General features: G+C 45.6%; 1 protein-coding gene across 1 annotated transcript in view; it reads right to left on the bottom strand.

Moving 5' to 3' along the window:
• The window catches only part of LOC129380278 (uncharacterized), a 66,443-nt gene that overhangs the window by 24,987 nt on the left and 16,366 nt on the right, over positions 1-25,090 (bottom strand). The window contains exons 4-5 of the mRNA XM_055061080.2: positions 16,053-16,106; positions 9,999-10,071 (exon numbers count right to left, since the gene is read on the bottom strand). Coding sequence (XP_054917055.2) covers positions 9,999-10,071; positions 16,053-16,106 — 127 coding nt within the window. The remainder of the gene's footprint in view (positions 1-9,998; positions 10,072-16,052; positions 16,107-25,090) is intronic.

Below are 25,090 nucleotides of genomic sequence, written 5' to 3'. Positions count from 1 at the left end.
GCAATACAATCAATGTGAAGGCCTCCGGATGCGGTGTTGATGCATCAAAACAACCTAGAATAATAGAGGTGCTCCATGGGCTAGATTTGGCAGAATCAAGAATTGGGGGGAGACAAGATACGAATTACATACATTTTAGCTACTCTAGTTTTGTTTTTTTTTTGAGCGCTACAGGTGTTTCAATTCTGTTTTGCTGATTTTCTCAGAACCCACTTTTTCACGTTTCTCTCATGCACCAACAAGCATAATTATATTGACACGGATGCTTTATCTGTATCCGGTTACCGTATTTCACCGGCTAAAAAACGTTAAACGTTATCGCTCGGTGCAGGATGCGCCTGAACGTATCGGAAGTTTCGCGAATGTTATCGATGGTTCTGTCTGTTGTCGACGAACCTTGCTAATCTGATTGCATACGCGACACGAATTGTGTTGTAGTTTCTGGAAGGCGCGCGGGCACCAGCGAATAGGCTGTAACTTTCGACGACTGCCGTATGCAAACCGACGCGCTTGACCCGCAGATGAGATTTTCTACGATTGCCGACAATGCTCGCCGCTATCGTTGCGATTGAGCCGGCACTATTTATTTACCGTCACTACTACGTGGCAATATTTCCAACACAGATTTTTTTCAGTTATACATTGCACGCCTAATTCTTACATAATTGGCTGTGCAATAAGCTACCAAAAAATGAAATGGTGCAACAGTTTTTGATATATGGCATCGTCGTGCAGGTGTTTGGAAAGCGATCTTGCAGACAGACGACGCGCGAGCGCTGATGTCGATATTTTGTACACTATTGTTACTTCAAAAATAAAAAACTGTTGCGGCAGGTGTATGTTCATTATTCAAACGTGTTTTTTATATCTAAAAGCACATACAGATCACTAACTTATTGTTTCAAGCTTAGTTTACAGCAAGCTGTTTTAGGCCGGACTTTGACGGATGAAGACGGAATAGTCCAGCAACAGTGCGCCGCAGCCGAGGAGCGAGCTTCGGCGCGCGTCGGAGTTTGTCTCCAGTGGTTGCGCGCCCTTTCCCTCCAGCCGAAGCGAAGCGACGCATTCGCTTGCCAGCGCGCGCCGAAGCTTTCGGCGCGTGCCAGTGGTTGGGGCTTATGGTTCTCATTGCGTTCCGACGCGTCGCCCGCGTGCGCCGGGAACCACTTGAGTCGTACTTTTCGTTCTTCTAGTTTGACCGCTCGTAGTACGCGCTCAGCCTCCCTGCAGATTTGGCCTTTGGCGAAGTTTCGCACCGCCTGTCTTGAGTCACTCAGCACTGTGTGGCAGTCTGCGTCGGCGATGGCCAGGGCGATGGCTACCTCCTCCGCTTGTTCCGATCCGGCGCTTCTCACGCTCGCTGCCGTCCTCGTGGCGCCGGTTGACGCCTCTATGACGACCGCTGCGAAGGCGTTCCGTTGGTATTCGGCCGCGTCCACGTACCGCGCGTGTTCGTCGTTGGCATGCTGGTCGATGAGAGCCTTGGCCCTCGCCGCTCTTCTTCCCTTGTTGAATTCGAGATTCATGTTCTTCGGTATGGGGTCGATTCTGGTCTGGCGTCGGACCTCTTCGGGGACGGGGAGCTTCATCTCCACCTCGTTCGAGCGTCTAATTCCCAGATCGTCCAGTATCTTCCTCCCGGCTTTGGTCATGGACAGCCGCTCCAGTTGAGAGGTCCGTTGCGCTTCGGCTATTTCTTCGAGCGTATTGTGTTTCCCTAGTTGTAACAAGCGGGTCGTGCTCGTGGACTCGAACAAGCCCAGCGCCGTCTTGTACGCTCTTCTGATGAGCACGTTGATTTTGTTTCGTTCGTGTTGCAGCCATTTGTGGCAGGCTGCAACGTACGCGACGTGGCTGATGACGAAGGATTGGACGAGCCTAATTAAGCTCTCCTCTCTCATGCCAGCCTTCCGGGAAGTGACTCGTTTCAGGAGTCGAATCGCGTTGGCTGCTTTTGCCTTGAGACGGGTGATGGTTTCGCCGTTTCTTCCGTGCTTTTCGATGACCATGCCTAGGATCTTAATTTTGCCGTTCTCGAGGATCACGTTCCCGGATTTGGTAACGATTCTGATTTTTTCATTTTTGCGTTGTCTGGTCTTGCCTCTGCTGTTTTTAGTAGGTGGGAGTATGAGAAGCTCCGATTTGCTCGGCGAACATCTCAGTCCGGTGCCTTCCAGCTGGTCTTCTATTGCGTCGACGGCGGCTTGCAGCGCGCCCTCGATGTGGGCGTCGCTGCCACCGGTCACCCATAGCGTGATATCGTCCGCGTAGATGGTGTGCCTGACTTCTTCGGTGTGCCCGAGCTTTTCGGCCACTCCGATCATTACCAGGTTGAACAGCATCGGCGAAATGACCGATCCCTGCGGTGTGCCGGTTGCGTCTCTTGCGTCTGTAGGCCGCCTGCTCGTAGCTTCACGGTCCTGTCCGTGAGGAAGTCCTTGATGTAGTTGTAGGATCTTTCGCCCATGTTGAGCTTGGAGACTTGGGACAGAATCGCCGAGTGTTTCACTTATCGAAGGCACTCTGCAGGTCGAGCCCTAGGATTGCTTTGTTGTCGCGGGCGCTGCCGCCATCATGGATGATTTGGTATTTGAGCTGCAGCATAGTGCCCTGCGTGCTGAGATGCTGTCTGAAGCCGATCAAAGTGGCCGGGTACAGCCTTTCTCGTTCCAGATAGTCTTGCCACCTGTTGAGCAGGACGTGCTCCAGCACCTTGCCCACGCAGGGCGTGAGCGAGATGGGCCGGAGGTTATCCGTGTCCGGCATCTTCCCCGGCTTGGGGATCAGGATGGTCTTGGCTGTCTTCCACAGCTTTGGCAGCGCGCCCGCTCTCCAGCACTTGTTGAAGTATTTTGCGAGGTTTTCAATCGAGCCGTCATCGAGGTTCTTGAGCGCCTTGTTCGTGACGAGGTCCGGGCCGGCTGCCGACCGGCTGCCGACCGGCTGTTGAGGTCGTGCAGGGCCGCGCGTACCTCCTCGACGTCGATGTCACGATCGAGCTTCGCGTTAGGCAGGCCGCTGTACGGCGCGTGTTGTTCGGTGGCTGTAGTCGGCAGGTATTTGTCGTTAATGCACCTGATGACTTCGTCGACGCCGTGTGCTGAGACCGCCCGATGTATGAGCCTGGCGAGTGTGTCCCTTTGGTGCGACTTGGTCTTGGTTTCGTCGAGCAGGTGCCGCAGCAGGTTCCACGTCTTCCCGCTGTGCATCTGCCCCTCTGCCGCGTTGCAGATCTCGTTCCACTGTTGCGTGCAGAGAGCGCGGCAGTGATCCTCGATCGCTCGGTTCAGCTCCGCCACCTTCTTTCTCAGTCTGCGGTTAAGCCGTTATTTCTTCCAGCGATTGAGTATCGACTGTTTGGCTTCGATGAGATGCGCAAGCCGGCTGTGTACTTTGTCGACCTCCGCGCCCGTTTCAATTTCTTTGGTCGCGTCGCGTACGCTCTTGGTGATTTCGGCCGTCCACGAGTCGATGTCTTGGATCTCGTCGTCACCGTCGCTCTTCTGGCTTCTGGCGTCTCGAAAGGCATCCCAGTCTATTCATCTATGCGTTTTGATGCTGGTGTCGTTGTGTTCCGGTATGCCGATTTCCACGATGGTGTGCTCGCTGCCTAGGTCGGTCCCCGTGTTTCTCCAGGTGATCGCGCCCCGGATGTCGTTCGTGACGAACGTGAGGTCCGGAGTGGTGTCCCGGGACACGGAGTTACCAATTCTCGTCAGATGTGCCGAGTCCGTGATGAGGGTGAAGTCGAGTTCTGTGGCGTCTTGGTACAGGTCGCGGCCCTTTGCTGTGTACTTGTTGTAGCCCCAGGCAGGGTTCATCGCGTTGAAGTCTCCGCACGCGATCAGCGTGTTGCGACCCGCTGCGGTGCTGGCTCTGTGCAGTAATGTCTTGAATCTCTGTTTTCTCTGCGATGGGTTGCTGTAGACGTTGAGCCGAAATATGCTTCCTTTCCTCTTCTTGCCCGGGATGATTTTGGTGAGTGTGTGCTCGATCTTGATACTGATTTGCAGCTCGTGTTCGACGAACGTGAGTCCCTTCCTGACCAGGGTGCACAGGCCTCTGCCGTCTGGCGGTCCCTTGTGCACTCTGTAGCCGGGGAGGGACAGTGCGTCGGTTAGTGTTTCTTGTAGTAGCATAACGCGCGGCATGTACGATGTGCTGTTGGATGACTGCCTTCTTCCTTCCGAAGCCGCGACAGTTCCACTGCCACGCGGTTGCACCTGCTGCTGCTCGTGTTGCGTTGGCGGCCATGATTGCGTTGGCGTGTACGGGGCTCCCTGGTTGTGTGGATGTTGCGCGAAGAGAGGCGCAAACGTCGGGTGGCTTATCATCTTCTGTAGGCTCTTTTCGATGTAGGCGAATCTGTTCGTGTTCTCGGCTTGGTAGGTCTCCATTGTTTGTTTCAATGCTGTCACTGCTGCGATGTTCGTCGTGATTAGCTGTTCGAGTTTGGTGAATGTCGCTTCGAATTTCGCTTCGCGGCTGTCGATGCGATCGTTTTCTGTTTGCGTGCGCGTGGCCTCGATGGCTCGCTTCTTCGGTGCCGGTTCCTCTATGGCTTTCTCCTGGATGTTCGTTGTCGTTTCCTCGGTCTTGCTTGTGCTTGGCGTGGGTCTCTGTAGAGGCTCGTTGTTGCATAGCAGCAACTGACGGATCTCGGCGATCTCTTTCGTGAGGTTGTTGATGGTCGCTCGCAACGCCGCGTTTTCTTGTCTTAGGATCTCATTTGCCTCCCGCACCTTGTTCACATCTTCTTTCTTCGTGGCTTCGGTGATTTTCTGCGCGTTCCTTATATTGTTTCCTTTCGCTGCGTCGACCCAGCTCACACGCTCACGTGATGGTGACGTTTTCCTGCTGAGGCTTCTCTTGCAGCAGCTGCTGTCTCTGGATTTAGGCGCGCGGTTTTCCGATGGGGTCCTTGACTTTCGCGCATCTGGCGGCTTGTCGAGTGGCGGGAAATCGCTCTCCGACAGCAGCTGGCGTTCGGCCTGTCGGCGCTCCCATTGTCACTTGCGCACTGCGTAGGGGATCTTGTATTTCGCCTTGCACGCTCGGTCTGCGGTCGGGTGTTCGTCTCCGCACAACTTACATTTTGGGGTACAGCGATGGTCTTCTGTAGGGTTGGCGAGTCTGCAGGCCAGGCACGTCTTGATTGTGGGGGTCGGGCACACGTCCTTGCGGTGTCCCACTCGGCCGCACTGCTGGCAGACGTCGATCTGTTTCTTGTAGAGAAGTTTACAGGTGAAGGCGTTTCTGCGTCCATTGCATATTGAACAAAGTACGCGGACTTTAGGCCAGGAAATGAATTGCCCTTATGTTGATAGCTGTTGTACAGGATCGAGCGAAAAACGCTAAATACAATCGATGACGTTTGTATTCTTCCTCTTTCGGGCATGTATTTTTCTTCACTCCGTCATCCTGTAGTATGTTTCATAGTACCATAGTATGTTCAATAAGACGTGGGGCGAGAGGACGCTTAAAATGGTTTGTTGACAATGGTTTGTTAAAATGGTTTGTTCAGCCCATGATTCCGAGCCTATGTGGAGCGTGCTTAGCGTGCGTTTTGTGTGTTCAGTTCAGTTTGTGTTATTCAGTTTGGCAGTCTACTGTCTACGGAATGCCGTTGAAATAAGGAGTCACATAACAGAAGGCGTCAGTTCCGACTTCGCGCTATAGGCCAGTCGCTCATTGCACTTCCGAGAGACGAGCAACGATTTCTAGATTTCCAGAACCGAGTGATCTGTTCAAGCGGCGGCCTGTTTTGTCGCTCGAAGCCGTCGCTCGTCGCCGTCGCGCACTAAATCGCTCTCATGGTGTTTAGCCCTAAGACCGAACTGTTTTTGCTCATGTGTTGAAATGGTGTGATTATGTCTGATTTTATGCATGTCTCCTGTTGCGGTTTTCGAGCACGGCGCGAATCTGAAAGAGTGCTTATGTCTACGAACTCGGTGAATTGTCAAGCAGCGAGTTATGCATCGGCATCGAATATAACGGCTGCTGTGTGGAATTACAATTGCAGGGGCGCTTTGCATACGCTTATTGTTTTGGACATGCCTGTGCATTAGCTAATATGAGTTGGCGTTTCAGAGTTATGTCATATGAACGGCTAGATCACCCTTCCTCTGGAGTTTACAAGGGTAATGTCTGCATCTTGATACTGCATGGCAGATCAAAATGTGTTTATCGCTTTAATATTTTTAGTAGAGAAATAAAGTATCAAAATAAAACGTTGCTTTAATTCCGTTTGCCAGTCGTCTGTCGTAGACAAAACAAAAAGTTGGTCTAATAAACTAATAACTGCGGTCTAACTGCAAATTTTACGTGCCTTCAAGAATCTAAAATGCTAGATTTAAAACTGCAGCAGCAGTCGAGTCTGTCAAGAATGAACTGCATTGCGCATCTCATAAATGAAAATAAGTTCATGCCTTTTCGTAAGCTTAGATGTAGGCCGCAGTGAACTTTCTTGTTATTGAAATGTGGGTAAGCATCCCATAACAACCCTTGTTGCCCTTTCTTATAGGCACATCCAGTCATATCCTTTGAACTGGAGGACCATATTTTCATCCCTATTGAGCATCATGTTTGCAGATATGATCCTCAAATTATGGCTTGAGCAGTGGCACAGTCAGAGATGGTGCGGGGGAGCACACTGGGAACGTGCCTAGGATGTGTCACAAGTGGCGTTTGCGACACACCAGACTAATGACAGACCCATGACAACTGACAATGACCAATATTCTATTTATTAGCAGGAGTATTTTAACATTGGTGCCGAACGAGGATGAACTGTCGGTTATTTCTTTCTTTGTTTAAATCTAAAAATTGAAGTTAGTTTAGCAGTTGACTGTTGCAGAAATTTAGATGTTTCGCATGTATTACAGTAGGAAGACTAAGGGCTAAAACTTTCTTTTAGTGCCATGACCTTGACTGTCTTGATGTTGTTTTACACCATGTCCTCGTGTTGACCTTTGCACACGATATTTTTCAAGCACCCGCTTTATATAACGCAAGAAGGCAGCTGCAAGGACACAAGGATGTCAAAAAGCCAGCCCAGCGCGACTTCACGTAGTGCAGAGGGGCACACGCCAAAGAACCAAAATACATTGCCATGCAATTCGGACGAGAAAACTAGAATGTGGGTATAATGGGTGTACCATGTGACTAAATGTCAACAAAATCAAAATACAGTATGTCACACCAAGATGAAAATTCTCACGTGCTCAAGGCAGTCATCTTAACATGCTAACATTCAACAGCATGTGAATGCAAGGCTGCAAATACAAACCACTGTGATTCTGTATTTTAAATGCTGACATGAAGCAGGCATATTTTCATGTCTTCCTCTTTATCTAGATTTTACACTTAATTTTAGAATTATGGCTTCCTTTTAGGTTCCAGAAAGAGAAAGCGTTGGGGGAAGAGAATCGCATGTTTAAGAAGTCATTATCGTTTACGTGCATGCTCGCGAAACCAGTTCATTAGAACCGCTCGTGCCTCCCGAAGCGAAAGCAAGGAGCAATTAAGGCATTTAACTGTGTACACCGTGGTGCACACCTTACGTCTTAGAAGCCGGAGAGTCACTTGGAATTGAAAATTATTTTAAGAATGTAAAATTGGTGGTTTCTCCAATCTACTTGCCAACGAAGTATGCTAGTGGAGGTAGAGATGTGTTCAGTCCAAAGAACAGAGCATCTCAGTAGAGCACTTGTTCATCAATTGGCAGATGTGAAAATTTAGTGTTAAGTAAAAGCCCCTTAGTTTCATGCTTCTGTAGACATAATTCTTCTGAACTTAAGATAGAGTGCACAGTGAGGCACGTATTATTCTTCCTAGACAGATATGTACTTGTTTTGAGACGAATATTCTGTAAGTGTGATAATTTTTCTTACTTTAGCACATCTTAACCACTTCAGTAGGAAAAAAGCTTTGGTTTCAGGTAGTTGGTTCATTGCGCAAGTATGTGCATAGTCACTTGCAATATCCACGTGCATGGAAGGGATATGTGAAACAGGATGGGGCCATTCTCAATTTATGTTTTGCTTCTTTGTTTGTCTTTTTCGTGCACTTCCCTGCCTGTACTTATGCTTATGTCGCCTTTGATGCATCATATTCATCACATCTGATTTTTGATGCATATCTGAAGCCTTGCATACTTTAGTTAGATTGCATATTCAACGAGCCACAATAATTGATCCTGTAATTATGCAAGCTGCTCCTCAGAAGCATAGCATTCTTACCATAATGGGAATGAAAAACTGCCATATAGGACAAGAAAACGTTCAACTACAAGTATAAAAAATTTCGTATATGTTCTTGTTTTTGTGCTTCAAGTGCTTAAAAACTGCAAGATTTAAGCGTTTTTCTTTCTTTTTACGTGAAGTGGGTACTCAAATGTCGGAAAATGTGTGCTACTTTAATTTCATGCGTGCTCACCTGAAAGCCTGCCACTGCCATTTTGCTGCCAATGTACGGGCGGCACGCCTAGTCAGGCAAATGTTTGCCTTTAGCCGTGTCCTCTAAGACAATCTGTGCATTGTCTTAAATAAATCAAGAAAGAAAGAAAATTTGATGCGCAAGGTTTTAATGCCAATGCTCTTTGCAGTTTTATACTCATTTGCTACATATTAGATAATATTGTAAATTTAATTATATTTATTTGTGATAAAGTGTAACGGATGAATTCCAACAACACCAGGAAACTACTTTCGTGAGGAGGCCAAATGAATAAGAAATATAATATGCATCTGTACCGGTTTGAGACCGGGCAGGATATTGCTGCAGAACTGTGATTAAGCAATCTGTAAGCAACAAGACATACTTAGAAACAATAGGGCGCAGCCCATACATGAATAACTTTATGTGAAATATAAGCAAAGCTAGCTAGACCTGCGGCCTCACATGAGAATATACAACACATTTCTAAATGCACTTTACTCTCAGCCAGGAACATCCATACGCTGTACAGGACGTTATCAAATAAGCTGCTGTCTTAGAATGTGGCACGCAAAAAAGTTTCTTGTACAATTTATCTACGTTACCAGCACCATGCTTAGAAGCACATCTGATAACCTCTGCCATATAAGTGCATGCGTTTTGTGCCAGAAATGCGTTTGCTGGCCAGTAATGTGGCGCATATTTCTCTTTGATCATAGTGTCAATACTTTGTGAGTTTGCGCACGTTTGTTCTATGTTTAACTTTCAATTGTATACTTTATTTTTAAACAGAAGGAGCCAATTGAAATTAAAATGTATTTCTACACTGTAATACTGATGAAACTTTAGAGAATATACTTATGTTTTATTGCAAGGTGTGTTCTAAAGTTCATGGGCATCATTGTAATATGATTTTATGCGTTTGTCAGTATGTTTCTCAACTTATTATTCAGTTTGTCTTGTGACTGATCAATAAAGATTTTGACCTTTTTAAGAGAGAAAATGTTTCATTTGAGTAACTCGCCGACTACAGATTACATCCCATTCACCAAGCATAAGTGCAGAAGCTGCTTATGAAGGAATCAGATATTCCCCGCATGTAAGTATTGCGAATCCCTTCAAACGTGACCATGGATCTACATCGTGCTTTCACACTAGTGGGAAGAGTACTAGCACTCTGCTCTGAAGGAGTACAAGCACTCTGTTTGGGGGAGTAGAAATACTCGGCTTGGAGTAGAACTGCTAGGTTTGGAGGAGTAGAAGCACTCGATCTGGGGGAATACTATTACCCCCGTGGGGAAAGTATTAGCACTCTGTGGAAGAGTACTTGCACTCCCTGTGAGGAGAGTATAAGCAATGTGCGGAAGAGTACTAGCACTCCCTTGTGGTGGAGTAACAAAATTTTGTCAGGAGGAGTTTACCTACTCTCTCTCAAAGAGGGTCGATCTACACTCGAAAAGAATGAAATATGGGACAAGCAGATGCTCCCTCAAAGAGAGTGCCCGGAACTCTCTTTGTTTTTAGCGTTTTGGGAGCACAAGGACGTGACGCACACATCTTACCGTCAGCATAGGCCTCGATTCGATTATTTTCCTTTGGTAGGATCCAAGCAGAAGAACAACGTAGATTTCGTGCCTGTGGTGAAAAAAAAAACATAGATCAGAAAAAAATACGAATGATTTCAGTAAAAAGTAGGTAGTACGACGATAATACATCATGCATATTTCACTGTTGCTTATTTGTCGGGTGTACATTTTAGCGCGGATAAGAACAATATCAACAACAATAACCTGAATTTGATTTCCTCTGTGAACATGGTCAGTGCAAAAACGACAGGAAAATTGAACAAAATTGAGTTAATGAACAAAAAATTAACCGGCGTGCTACGTCAACCGAATCACTAGAGATCACTGCAAAGATTAACCGGAGCTGGATGGTTTAGCTGCCGTGTCAGGCGGTTGGTAAGTGTGACTAGCAATCTTAGTATCACGCCCACCTGCAATTACTATTCTCGAATTACTAGTCGAATGCCGTTACACATTAAATAACATGCTCATCGAAACAGTGCCTAATGTAAAACATTTAGGAATTAATTCGACATCGGATATTTCGTGGAATCGCCATATTGATGAGGTGTTTAGCGAAGCGTCTCGCGCACTCGGGCTCATTAGGCGCAACCTACACTGTGCTAACAACCATACAATACTACTAGCTTACGCTACATTAGCACGCTCGAAAATAGAGTATACATCTATATAAGGAGCCCTCATCAATTATACCTAATCAACAAACTAGAATCAACTCAAAACAAAGTCGCTTGTTTCATTGCAAGGAAGTACTCTCAAACATTTAGCGTAAAGGAAATAAAAACATCGATCAAATTACCTTCACTTGTAGATCGCAGGCGTCAGGCACTGCTGTCTTTCTTCCAAAAACTTTATCACAGTCATTCACCCTTCGCCACCCGTTACATCACGCCGGCTTATCGCATTTTTCCTAGACTGGACCATTTCTTTAAAGTGCAGCCATTATATGCGCGAACTAACCACTTTTCTTTTTGCTCTCCACTTCTTGTCGGTACCCGACACTGGAATGAGCTCTCAGACTATGTTGAATGTCTTACCAATTAAGATAAATTTGTTAGCCACGTAAAGAGCACATTCGTATCAACATTATTGATTTTGTTTCCTACTTGTAACACTTTAAGATTCAGTTCACTTGTGTCATCAGAATCAGTTTTATTCAAGACAAAAATGGGGATAATTACATGATAAGTATATACAGAAGGAGGTCCCGTAGTTAGAAACTGAAATGGGAGTTCCTGTGAATGATGACTAGAATCAATAAAACAAAAATGGCAACATATGAAATTTCCGATAATAAAGGTTTTAGGAGACAAGGCATAAATGAACAGAAAAGCAGCAGATGAATGTATAAAGCAATAACAAGGCTTTGGATTAGACAACAAAAGGTTAAACTACGAAAAATAGCTTAAAGGAGTATTGACACAAAAAAAATCCGCGTGGTTTTTTCTGCTTCAATAAGTAGTTAAAGACCCAGTAATCACGGCACGAAACCTCATTTACTTCAGAGCACGACAGGTAATTATTTGCAGTCTTTTTTGTAGCGACCAGTCAAAGTTTCGGTTCCAGAGAGCAACGAGACGGGAGAAATGGGAATGTAATGAAAGTGGTCACGTGTTCGCAAAAAGCCATGACGTATGACAGCGCCGGTAGCTGAACGTCATGGCCACGTGGTAGACCCGGCGGGGTGGGGCCGGCGAGCGGGCGCCTCGCCGCTCTGATCATGTCTGTTTTTTTCTCTCACTGGTCGAAACGCGGGCCTCTTTCGCCACTGACGGCGGCACATAATTCGGCTACAATTTGTTTCTGACACGAAATAACTTCTAGAATAAAGTGACCTCGAAAGAGTGCGAGTTATGAAACGTTGTGCGAAATAGTAAATCGTTGGCGTGATTTCTACTCGGACGCGGTAAGCGCATACGCGCCAGCAATCGTCTAGATGTATACGAAGCGGCTCGCCTGACTGGCATGTTTACTCATCGCTACTAACGGCAGCGGGGAAAACTAACCGCATTTTCACTTAAGAGAAACATAAATGTTCAGGCATTGATTGTCCTGACGAATTTAGGCGCTTTATTACGAGCTGCGGACGCATCTCAAGGACCCTCGGCCCCGGTAGCCCCGGATAGACAGCCGGCGAGCTAGGCCTACATCGTCTCCCAGCGACGCAAGCTCGCCTGGCATGCTCGTTCGCTTCTATCGGCGCCAATGAAATCAAATGTGCTGCAATTTAAGCGTGAGATAACTGTGTACACGTTGTGCCGACTAACATAGGCGCTTCGTTATACGAGCTGCAAGCGATCGTGTCACAAGCGCAACCGGTGTCCGATTCGATGGCCCAGCGAGCTATGCCTGCCGGCTCCTGGCCATCGGCGGCTGTCAACGGATCCGATACTGCTAACGCGGCCTTGCGGAAACACGTCTACAGTGCTCGCATAGACGTGTTTATATTGTCATCGTTTCTTTCAAACAAGATAGCTGTGCAAATACGGTTGCTTTCACTTTCTGTTCGAAGTTACGCAACACTCCGAACTTCCACGCAGGGGCGCCGGTTCCGGGCGGAGCTACCCGCCGCTCGGTCATTCGAACCATGCGTCCCGAATCGCCGTATGCGGCAAGTCGCACACGACGCGCCGTACGACAGATCGCACGGAAAATCGCACCATGTGTCTCGCGCTTTAGACGTGGCCAATCACTTAGCGACTGAGATATTGCGGCCGGCGATGGCGAGGACGAACCTCAACAAAACCCTCGCATCGGCCACGACCAATGGTAAGACACAACAAATCGGCGTTGAACGTTGTGACAGCGCAATCAAGCTGATAGTGTGGGAAATATCCCGATGGACACGACAAAAACTGCAGTTGCAGCGACACGCGGAGAGCGTCCCACTACAAGTACAATAGCTAGAACAAGCAACAAAAGAGGAGAAGAGCACATGTAAGCCGCATGGCAGCCAACTGAAATTCGAGGCGTAGATGGCGTAGAGTTTTCTTGGCTATTTACAATCCCGCTTGATGTCAATGTCGCGAGGTGCTCTGTTCTGCGGTTGGCTGCGCGCACGTACTTTAAAATTGATTTTAAATATGTTCTAAGCGATATTCGCCGCTGATATTTTATAGACGATGTGTGTGTGACCAACTAAATCGATCTCACAAGTTATCTCGACTTCAAATTTTTGTGTCAGTACTCCTTTAAGAAAAAGAAAAGAGAAGTTACTGTTTTATCTTTCTTTCCTGTAGTTTTAAATCGCAGATCGCCTCTTCGGTTCAGTGTACTTAGTGCCGAGTACCTGGAAACTGCAGGCCCTCTTGTAGCCTATTTGGTCATTGTAATTCTCGCCAAGTTGTTTTACATTCACTAATGTGTATACGAATCTATATCGCGATGTTTCCACCATTGTGTATTTGCTAACAGTTTTGTTAGGTGTAGTATGTACTAGTTTCGGTGTCTTGTATTGCGCTTTCTCTTCCTCTTCTTTCTTTTCTTTTGTTTTTGCCGTGACGTAGTTATTTTCAATGAGTTACAATATATCTCCGTTTTGTTATCTATGTAATGCCCTTACCGGGTTTTTAGGGTAACTGAATAAATTAGGTCTTTTCAATGAAACAAACGTACGCATACACGCCTCGGCTGTGAAGTCTGAAAATGCACAGCACGCGAGATATCCAAGTAACTCTATCGGGATAACTTAAGCCGCGTTCCAAACACTTCAGAAACGGCAAAAATTGCCACCACAATAGTTATTAAAAAAATGCACTTTTCAGTCGGGCAATGTATGCGCACCATCGCGGCGAAGCAGGGGCGGCGCATGGCGGCGCTTTGATGAAGGTACGTGTTTCGTTTCTATTTCTCGGAGGGAGTCACGGCAGTGAGCTGCTTTTGGCGCAGCAGGCACGGCCCGACCTATTTGACTTGCCGAAGGAGAGCTTCAATGTCATGACTGTGGCGCACCAAGCAACCACCCGTCGACCAGGCAATGTATACAACACGCTCGTTGCATCATCATCGCTGCCAAAATCACGCTGCCAACCAAAGGCGTTTTTTTTTCTTTTCGCTTCCTCACTTTGGAGTGCCTGCCTGATCACGCAAGTGTGGCGCTCGCTTCTGCTGCATTGGGGGCGAGCTTCACCACTGGAAAAGCTGGCGCCACCGTCGGCGTGACGGGGCATGAGGGATCACGTGTACACAGCGGCCGCGTCGGCTGCTCCAAAAGTATTCGGTAGCGCCGAAGCGAGCTGCAAACGAAAGTTTAAAGTCCCACCTGCGCTTCGGTTCTGATTCAGTGATGAGGCTTTCTAGCCATGGGTGTCTGCTTGACAACATTTGAAAGCACTATAATAGGTAGTGGCCGCCTTTGGAGGCGTGCACGCAGCATGGTAGGCTACTGCTCGGTGTCGTAGTGCCGGACGTACGCAACGGAGCCCGGTGTCAGCCTTATTCACACGTAGCCGCAGGACAAAAACCTGCGTGAAGCTTGCATCGCGAAACTTAGAGTCGCCAAACAGCCATCGGCTATAACTCGGGTATGCTCGGGCACAACTCGCGTAAAAGCGCAGTGAGACGCTCGCCCGCGCTCGCTGCCCAGCTAATATCATGACGGTTTGGTCTATCAACTTGCTGATGGTAGATACTGGCAAGTTTACTGGAATGGAAAGGGAGCGGTAAAAAGCACCTTAACGAAAGCATGGCATATGGTCATGTTTGTGTTATAAATTAAGCACTGGATTACGAAAATGAAGCAGCGGGAAATTGCACGCTGAGAATACAGGTAAGCATACAGTGCGATGCAACTTGAGAAATAATTGGAACGTTCAACAAATAAAAAAAAAGATTAAATTGTCGCGACGGCACATCACAGTCGCCGTAGGCGTCGAAGTCTCTATACCGGAATTATTTCTGAATAGCTCTAAAAGCGTTCATGCAACAATAGTTGCTTGTGTACTGTCACATGCTCATATTCCGTGGCCAGCTCACGGCACGGTGCGAAAACGCGCTTGCGAAGGCGAAACATTGTGCGCGGTCATGCATGCAGACGCGGTCTCGGTCGCTGCGAACCCGTGCGATCGCTCTATTGAGGCTTCATTCTGTTATGATCCATTTGATTATACAGACAGCCCACTATAAGAACATATTTCTCATAGTTTTCTCTCAGCGTTTGCCTAATTTTCACATCAGAAGCCGGTTCGGGAGACTCCATCGCGGCGACCGCCCGCAGTGGCGTTCACTGTACGTATTCGATAAACAGATAGAGTTTGTAAACAATTCTATGCTTACAGTTTGCCCAGGATTATTATTTAGACAGTAAGAAACTTCCCTTTGTTTTGAGAGTACTTGCAGAAATGTCCAGGAGGGCTGCCGCGTGGTGTATTTACTGAGCGCCGTGAGCCAAACCTATGAGGAGCGCACCGCGTGATCCCTCATACTACGCAAGGGGGGCGCTTCCGACAGATGGCGACTCCGTAAGTCCTCGCCCCCAATACACGGCGGTGTTTCACACCGCGCATGCAGAGGTTTTCGCTTCGCACGATGCGGTTGCGCCTTGGTTTCGTTTTTGTTGGTTGCGTCAACCGTCGTTTCTAAAGTAATTTGCAGCGTTAAAGCTTTGTAAATATGAAAACTGGCACGAAGTGCACTTAGACAAGTTGCCCATTACGATGCAGCGCATACCAAAAGCAAATAAGCAGATTGTTGGTACTTAGCCGGCTAAGTGAAAATTCTGTTGCACATATAACTACATCTCACTTGCCTCATTTCCTGATACCTTAGCTGAAGCACATCGCATATGATTACGTACTGACGGACACGCTTCATTCATTTCCATATTTAGGCTGTCGACCAGAAATAGGGTTAAAATTTCGGCGCATGTTTGCGAAATTGCCTTAGAAATGTCACCAAGTTGCCATGTTTTTCAGAGGTGAGGCGGTTGGTCAGTTTATTAATTGTCATTTTTTCAGAGTCTAAATTTGTTGCGTCGAAAAAGTAGCCCCATTTCGCCGGCAGCTTGCCTTAGTCTGACTTGCGGAAACTCACCGTTGTGCGTCCTTGTAGTCGCTGCCAAAGATGTTAGCGGCGTACACCGACGTCCTGCGAGAGAGGAAGGCAAAGACTAGAATTGGCGACATCGACTACGCAACGGACGACCGAAGTCGTATACACGTACAACGTGGAAGCGGTCACGACAAGTCGTTATTGAAAGTTTCGTTCGCTGCGCAATCTGACGAGCTTGGACCGGCGTGGTCTCACTCTGCAGAAAGTGTCTAGACAGCGTCCAAGAACCATCGGGGAAGAGCAGCGATGATGTGACGCGCAAGATAACGGACTGGGTGCTTTGTTGAAGGAGCCGCGTCCAGCGTCTGCTTATTGACTACATTACAGGACGTAGTCGAAATGGGAATCGAGAAGGCGCTTTGTTGCCCGTGCAGCAGATGCCGTGTAACGGCTGTGCACAGTTTGCACTGTTCGCTGAGCGTGAGGCTCTTGTCGTTTGTTCGTGCACGAAAATCACTGCACTCCTCTCTCAACACCCATGCGTAAAAAGGAGTACCCGTCATCACTGGAAGACGACTTTTTCTTACATTTCCATTTCTATAAAACAACATTGTAGCAATTTCTCGTGTCCCGAGTTCAGTTGGGCAGTGGCCGTCTCACTGCACGTTTGCTTCATTACACGCTGCCTTCTTTCATTTTGTAATGTTTTTGTTCTGAAACACGTCCAATAATAAACCTACGAGGTGCAAAACATTCCAATCTCTCTATGTGGCTTTCATATATTACGAAAAGGGATTTGATTCAACTGAGCTACCAGCATTCATGGGCAATGCGTAGTCAAGGAGCACACGATACCTACGCGATTCTCTCAGCAATTATTTTTAAACACCCCACCGCTGCCATACTCCACAAAAAAGTGGAAAAATACCTATCAAGAAAGGAGACAGAACTTCTTCAGTGCTATTCACTGTATGCTTAAAAAAAGTATTGATGCTGGGAAACATTAGGGGTGAGCTTCAACGGCGACAGTGTCAGCAACCTTCGGTTTGCAAATGACATTGTCCTGTTCAGCAATGATGAAGACGACTTGCAACAAATTATTGAGGACCTTAGCCGATAAAGTGTAAGCGTAGGGCGGAAGATTAATATGCAGAAGATAAAGGTCACGTTCAATATCCTGGCACGAGAACAAGAATTTATGATTGGCAGTCAGCTTCTAGAATCAGTGCAAGAGTGCGTTTATCTACGTAAGGTACTCACAGGGTACTCTGATTATGAGAAGGAAATTTACAAAATAAAGATAGGTTGGAGTTGATACTGCAGGCATGCGCGGCAAGTTACCATTATCATTGAAAAGTGTACAGTCATTGCACTGTATTGACATGAACATAAGGAGCAGGAACTCGAAGGTTAACAAAGAAGCTTGAGAGGAAAAATAATAAAGGACCACGCAGAGAGCGTTGGAACAAAAAATGGTAGTCGTAACTTTAAGGCACAAAAAGACTGCGATCTAGATTATAGAGCAAACGAGAGTCGTTGACATTGTAGTAGGCTCTAGGAGGGAAAAAATAGAGCTGGTCAGGACATGTAATGCGTACGGCAGATAACCAATAGCCCTTTAAAGGTTAGAATATGGGTGCCAAGAGAAGGGAAGTGCAGTCGAGGACAGAAGCGAATTGGGTGGTGTGAGGAAATAAAGAAATTTGCAGTCATAAGATTGGGTCAGCTGGTTCAAGACAGAGGTTATTGAAGCTCGCTGGGAGAGGCCTTCGTCCCGCAGTGGACCTGGGGATTGCAACAGTTCTTGTAGCCAGATGGCCATGTCGCGGTGAAAAAATAACTTAAATGGAATAAAGTAAGCGCTATATTGTCCGATAAAGCGTCATTCAAGGCAGCGATAGCGCGAGATATAAAAAAGCAAGAACAACGAATACATAGAAACGATTGAGCTATGTCGACGGAGCGGCACGGCTGTATGCACCTGGCCAGTTTTCAAACTGGAAGTGCTAAATATTGCACGTGCATAATTTGCATAAGTAACGAAGTGGGTTTGTGCTTCCTTATGCAGGCCTGATCATATTTAAGTTTTCCGGAATTTCTTAAGATCGCGTGTCGCAGATAACATATTTCCAGTACCTGAGCTGAATTATTCAGAGAGGCAGACATTACTTGCACGAAAAATCGAAACACATATTCAACGAATTAGAAAATGCACTGATTAACTTCTTGATTATTTACACTACGCCACGTATTGCAATTTACGAATTGTAGCCGATGAGTTTGCAAGGCATGTACACCCGGAACGAATTTCCAGAATCACGCCAGTTTGGTGATATGTGCTATCAAACTTGTAGCACTGCTGTTTCAGTTACTTCTTTAACGAAACGTCCTTTTATGCATTGGAGCACAAAGTAACTTGAACGCTCATGTTTTTCGTCTCACACTTTGGACAAATAACATATAGAAACTGGTGTCATCTTGGAGATTCATTTCAAGTGTATATGGCTTGCACACTCACCGGCTACAATTGGTAAATTGCTATATTGGCATAAATCACTTAATTAAGAAGTTAATTAGTAATTCTTGGTAATTAATTAAACGTGTGTTTTAATTTCTCGTGCTAGTACTGTCCACCTTTTCAATTGATCCAGCTCAAGGACAAGGATTATGCTTTCTGCCACAGGTTATCTTTAAAAATTCCGGAAAACTTAAAGATGATCTCCCCGTACACAGAGTCCTTTTTTTTCCATCGGTAACATACATTTTTTAAAAGTTCCCTGTGGCATGTAGCCCAAATATTTATTGTCATTGAGCTGGATTACTCGAAGAGCAGGACATTACTTATACTAGAAATGAGAATGCAAAGCTGAATAATTAAGACAATTTCACTAATAAACGTTTTTACCTCATTATTCTTTGCAATTCTTATTAGGATTGCAATACACGAATTGACGCTACGATTTCACAATACCCATCCACTTGGAACGGTTTTTGAAACTAGCCTCAGTTTTGAGATGAGCGCTGTCAAACTTGCCGTAGTATGGAAGACCAATACATCTCGCCGCAAAATTTGGGAGCGCATATCTCTAAACCGGTGTCATTCTTAGAATTTTTCCAAGTGGATACGATATTCGAACTGAGCGGCTACAATTCGCAAATTGCAATATGTGCCGTAAGTTAATAGTTTAAGAGTTTATTAGCGATAATTGCTTAATTAGGCAAATAGTAATTTTAAATCGTTCTTATCGTTGTTATTTAGTGATGGCCTCTGAGAGTATCCTCGCTCGGGAAGCGAAATCGTGCTGCGCGACACGCGAGATTTAAAGAAGAAAATCTGTTAACAAAGAAAAGAAGCACCCCCATATATATATATATATATATATATATATATATATATATATATATATATATATATATATATATATATAATCTTCAATAAATCTCAGCTACCTCAATATCTCGAAAAAAAAAGGAAAATTCGAGACTGCACTTGAGAGGAAGCTGCGGTGCCTCAGCAACCACGAGGTCACGGGATCAAATCCCGCGGCGGCTGCATTTCGATGGGGGCGAAATACAAGAACGCCCGTGTCCAGTACAATGGGAGCACGTTAATAATCTGCAGGTGGCCAGATTAATCCGTAGTACCTCACTACGGTGTGCCTCCAAATCAAATGGCGATTTTGGCACCTAAAATCCCAGAATTCAATACAGTTCAAGTTCTATAGTGCGGGCCGAACTCAGATGCTACCCATTCAAATACATGTGACGCGCCGACACGCCTTTCTAGATAACCACTGGGCCGATGAAATGAAATTGGTTGCATTTAAGAGAGAAAGTTAAGTTCCAGTGACTGTTGGAAGCGGTATTACCATTTAAGTCCTGAACATTTATTAAATTTAAAGATCGGTAAGTGCGAAGAAAGAAAAATAGCAGCACGAAGTTTACAAGTGTAGCTCTGCACTAAGAACAGATATAGCCGTTCTGTAAACTGCATCCCTTAGAGCTTCCAAAGCGGACAAACTTAATATATCAATAGATATATTACGCGGATTCGTTACTTTGTCTACAAGGGCTTTGCAAAATTCCTACACACATATTAGTGGTCTATTTGAGAGGCACTTATGATACATCAATCTTGTCTGCTTTTATGTACTATATGATGCAGTTTACAGAATTACAATATCTTTGAGCATTGCGGAGTTACAGAGTTGTATACTTGATAATTTCCTTTTCCAATAAATTAGCCATTTTCAGCAATATTGTATTAAAAATTGACGGCCTAAATCGAAAAGTCGCTACGAGCAGTCACTACATATTAACATTTTCATTTATATGCAACAAACCTCACCACGTTTGGTGCAGTGGTTTCCGAGAGGAACGACTTCTCATTTCCCGTATATTTAGATACGATCTCCCCCCCCCCCCCCCCCGAGCTAATTAAGAGGAAACTGAAGCACGGCCCCAACTTCGACGCCGCCTATTCAAATACACGTAAGACGGAGAAATGCTTCTCTTAGACAACCCATGGGCCGATATTAAATAAATTTGTGGCATTCGAGCGAAAAAGTCAAATTATAGTCACTGTTGGAAGCGTGATTTTGATTTATTGCATGACTTGTTAGTTACACACATTGTGGATATTGGTAAGTTCGGAAAAATGCGGCAGAGACACTCAAGACTGCTTACGTGGGCGAATGCGAAAACATGACACCGTTTGTAGACCTCGGAACGTCCCGAACGCGCTCATTTTGTGCACTCCTGACGTCGCGCCACTTCATTGGCTGCAGCGGTCACGTGCCCAATAACGCACGCACTAGGCCACGCCTCCAGTCAGCCAGAAGCGTGGAGGCGCCGTGGGAAAGCGTGCTCGTCTCGCTCCCCACTGGCCCGGTTTCGATTCTCACCCATGACCGAAGTGTACCAAAGTTTCCTTTCAAATCCAGTAACTTACATTGTTTACAGGAGCCTCCCTGAGAAATCTGGCGTCAATCCGAGCATTTTTTGACGCATTTTAACCCTTATGTGCTGTCGGCCATTTTTGAAACCATCTTTCGGTCACGCCGGCTACGACGAATTTTCACATAATGAGGCATACATTGCTTTCGCATTAAAAATAGAAGCACCTAGTTTTCAAGTTCGCAACTCTGCACCAAGAACACATGTCGCAGTTCCGTAAATTGCATCCGTCAGAACACCCAAAGCGGACAAATTTGGTCTATTAATTTATATCTTACGTGAATTTATTACACTGTTTAAGAAGGTTTTGCAAGAGTGATACTCCCATATTAGTGGTATACTTGAGAGCCATGTATAATACATAAGATGTGTCCACTATAGATGTACTATTATATACAGTTTACAAAATCACGATATCGTTCTTCATTGCGCATTTAGAGTTGTAAACTTCATACTCATCTTAAAACTTATTGTGCGCAAACAAACAGGGACGAAGAATAGAAGAAACACAAGGACGAGCGCTTTCTAACAACTGTTTTTATTTTTGAAGAACCACCTGCTTCTCATGTGCGGCATGGCCGTTGAATCCTTTCTTGAACTTCTGCATTTTTATTTAGCGAATACACACGTAGGATTCTGTGGTGAAACGTATATACAGGCAAAGGGTGTGTGCATCGGGTCAAAGGTAGCTCCCATCCTAAGTAGCATTTTTTTGGGAAGCATAGACAGAGAGTTGGCCAAAGATTTAGGAGGTGTAGTAACTAAGGTATACAGATATGTTGATGACTACTTGATTTTAGGCTGTCATGTAGACAAGGGTGCTTTCAGGAATAGGGTTGTACAAGCCTTCACTTCCCTGGGCAAGGGATTAACATTTACTTCTGAAGTACCGGTAGATAACAAGCTACTATTCCTTGATGTCAAGTTAGAATTCCTACCGGAAGATGTATGTTGGTCATTTTCACCCCGAGCTGGAAAACCGCTAATGAACTATGCCTCAAACCATTCCAGGCTTGTGAAGAATGGCATAGTCATTTCCTGTTTCCGGTCAGCGTTGTTGAATTTGTGTCACTACACTGTAAAGATTGCATTTTTTGAGCAAGTTGATAGGTTGAGAAAGGCTGGGTACCCGCTCACTGTGATGCTGGCGTCATGCGCTAGACTAATGAAAAAACTTAAACAGGATAAAGGACAATGCAAAAAGAATCAAAGGCAGAAGGATGTAGCTTCCAAGATTTCAGTGATTCCGTATGTGCACGGCCTTTCACACAGACTTAAAAAGATGGCTGGTAGTTACGCAGTAAAAGTGGTGTTTTCGGCGAAAAACAAAATAGGTAGTGTGTGCCCTAAGGTTAAAAATAAGTTCGAAAGAAAGGATGATGTAAAGAAAGAATGTGGTGTTAAACATCCGCGCAAGAACCAATTTGTTGATTGCGCGATGAACGTTGTTTATCAGATCCCTATGACGTGTGGTCATATGTACGTAGGGCAGACTGCGAGATGCATTAACACGAGGTTAAGGGAACACTTGTCCAGTCTGAAAGGTCGCCCTAGTACGCATTTGGCAATGCATTGCCAAGAACATGATTGCTCCCCCTGTCTTAACAGCACCAACATTTTGTATAGGAATAGGAATCAAACCGCGAGGGAAATTGTGGAAGCACACTGGATTGAAAAACAAAAAGAAAAATGCATCAGCCATCCATCGGTTTCATTGTTGCATAAAGAAAATTCACTTCTATCATCACATCTTTAACGCATTTTATCGTAAGTGGTTGTTTCATGCCCCTTGCTGTTTTTATGTTGACCCGGTGGCTTTGGTCCATGTCTTTGTTTTTTATCACAAGTGTTATATGTACTATTGACGCGCTTTCTTGACTTGATCGCGCAGATCTGTGTGTATTATATGCGCTATAGGCGTGGTCTGTTGACTAGATCACGCAGATCTGTGGGCATATAAGCAGGTGGTTCTTCAAAAATAAAACCAGTCGTTAGAAAGCGCTCGTCCTTGTGTTTCTTCTATTCTTCGTCCCTGTTTGTCTGCGCACAACAAGTTTTAACATGAATCTGTTCCAATTAGGCCCACTTGCAGTCGTGCGTAAACTTCATAGTTTCGTTTTCTGAAAATGTGCGATATTCAGAAATGTTTATTAAAGATTGACGGCCTATATGACAGTTTAGCTACCAACAGTCACTAGATTTTAACTTTTTCTTTTAAATGCAACAAACCTCGTCAAACTTGGTGCAGTGGTTACCGAGAAAATGATTTCTCCTTTCCCATGTATTTAGACAGGAGCCCCGAGCTAAAGCTTCCTCTCAAGTCATTAGACCCGCTGAGCTCGATACCTCGCAGAGTGTATCTGATCCCTAACGTTCATTACGAAAATCACCCAGGCAGAACCATAGTGTCGGGGATAGGTACCATTATGGAAAACGTGTCGGGCTACGTTGACAGCCTTATCAACAATATTCCACAAAAATTTTCCTCTTATATCAAAGATTCAAGCCACTTCCTGTTTGAAATTCGCTGATTTAGATGTCCCTATAGCGATGCTGATCTGGTCTTACTAGACGTGATATCGCTTTGCATCACTATTTACAGCACAATAATCAAACCCCGGCCCTCAGTCCCCAGCAGCTGCGAAGCAACTGACCACGGCGGCGGTCAGACCTGCGACGCAGCAGAGGGTGCTAAGAATCCCTGGCTCCGGACAGGCCACCTTTGGAATATGAACCTGGCAACGTTTAACGCTAGAACGTTATCTAGTGAGGCGAGTCTAGCAGTGCTATTGGATGAATTAGAGGCCAGTAAATGGGATATAATAGGGCTCAGAGAAGTTAGGAGGGCAAAAGAAGCATATACACTGCTAACAAGCGGGCACGTCCTGTGCTACCGGGGCTTTGCGGAGAGACGAGAACTAGGAGTCGGATTCCTGATTAATAAGAATATAGCTGGTAACATACAGGAATTTCATAGCATTAACGAGAGGGTGGCAGGCCTTGTTGTGAAACTTAATAAGAGGTACAGAATGAAGGTTGTACAGATATACGCCCCTACATCCAGTCATGATGACCAGGAAGTCGAAAGCTTCTATGAAGACGTCGAATCGACGATGGGTAGAGTGAACACAAAATACACTATACTGATGGGCGACTTCAATGCCAAGGTAGGCAAGAAGCAGGCTGGAGACAAGATAGTGGGGGAATATGGCATAGGCACTAGGAATAGCAGGGGAGAGTTATTAGTAGAGTTTGCGGAACAGAATAATATGCGGATAATGAATACCTCCTTCCGCAAGCGGGATAGCCAAAAGTGGACGTGGAGGGGCCCGAACGGCGAGACTAGAAATGAAATAGACTTCATACTCTGCGCTAACCCTGGCATCATACAAGATGTGGACGTGCTCGGTAAGGTGCGCTGCAGTGACCACAGGATGGTAAGAACTCGAATTAGCCTAGACTTGAGGAGGGAACGGAAGAAACTGGTACATAAGAAGCCGATCAATGAGTTAGCGGTAAGAGGGAAAATAGAGGAACTCCAGATCAAGCTACAGAACAGGTATTCGTATTTAACTCAGGAAGAGGACCTTAATGTAGAAGCAATGAACGACAATCTTGTGGGCATCATCAAGGAGTGTGCAATAGAAGTCGGTGGTAACTTTGTTAGACAGGATACCAGTAAGCTATCGCAGGAGACGAAAGATCTGATCAAGAAACGCCAATGTATGAAAGCCTCTAACCCTACAGCTAGAATAGAACTGGTAGAACTTTCCAAGTTAATCAACAAGCGTAAGACAGCTGACTTAAGGAAGTATAATATGGATAGAATTGAACATGCTCTCAGGAACGGAGGAAGCCTAAAAGCAGTGAAGAAGAAACTAGGAATTGGCAAGAATAAGATGTATGCGTTAAGAGACACAGCCGGCAATATCATTACTAATATGGATGAGATAGTTCAAGTGGCTGAGGAGTTCTATAGAGATTTATACAGTACCAGTGGCACCCACGACGATACTGGAAGAGAGAATAGTCTAGAGGAATTCGAAATCCCACAGGTAACGCCGGAAGAAGTAAGGAAAGCCTTGGGAGCTATGCAAAGGGGGAAGGCAGCTGGGGAGGATCAG

Source organism: Dermacentor andersoni, chromosome 3 (assembly GCF_023375885.2).
Source record: "Dermacentor andersoni chromosome 3, qqDerAnde1_hic_scaffold, whole genome shotgun sequence".
Taxonomy (NCBI): Eukaryota; Metazoa; Arthropoda; class Arachnida; order Ixodida; family Ixodidae; genus Dermacentor; species Dermacentor andersoni.
This window is presented reverse-complemented; position numbering and strand designations above follow the sequence as displayed.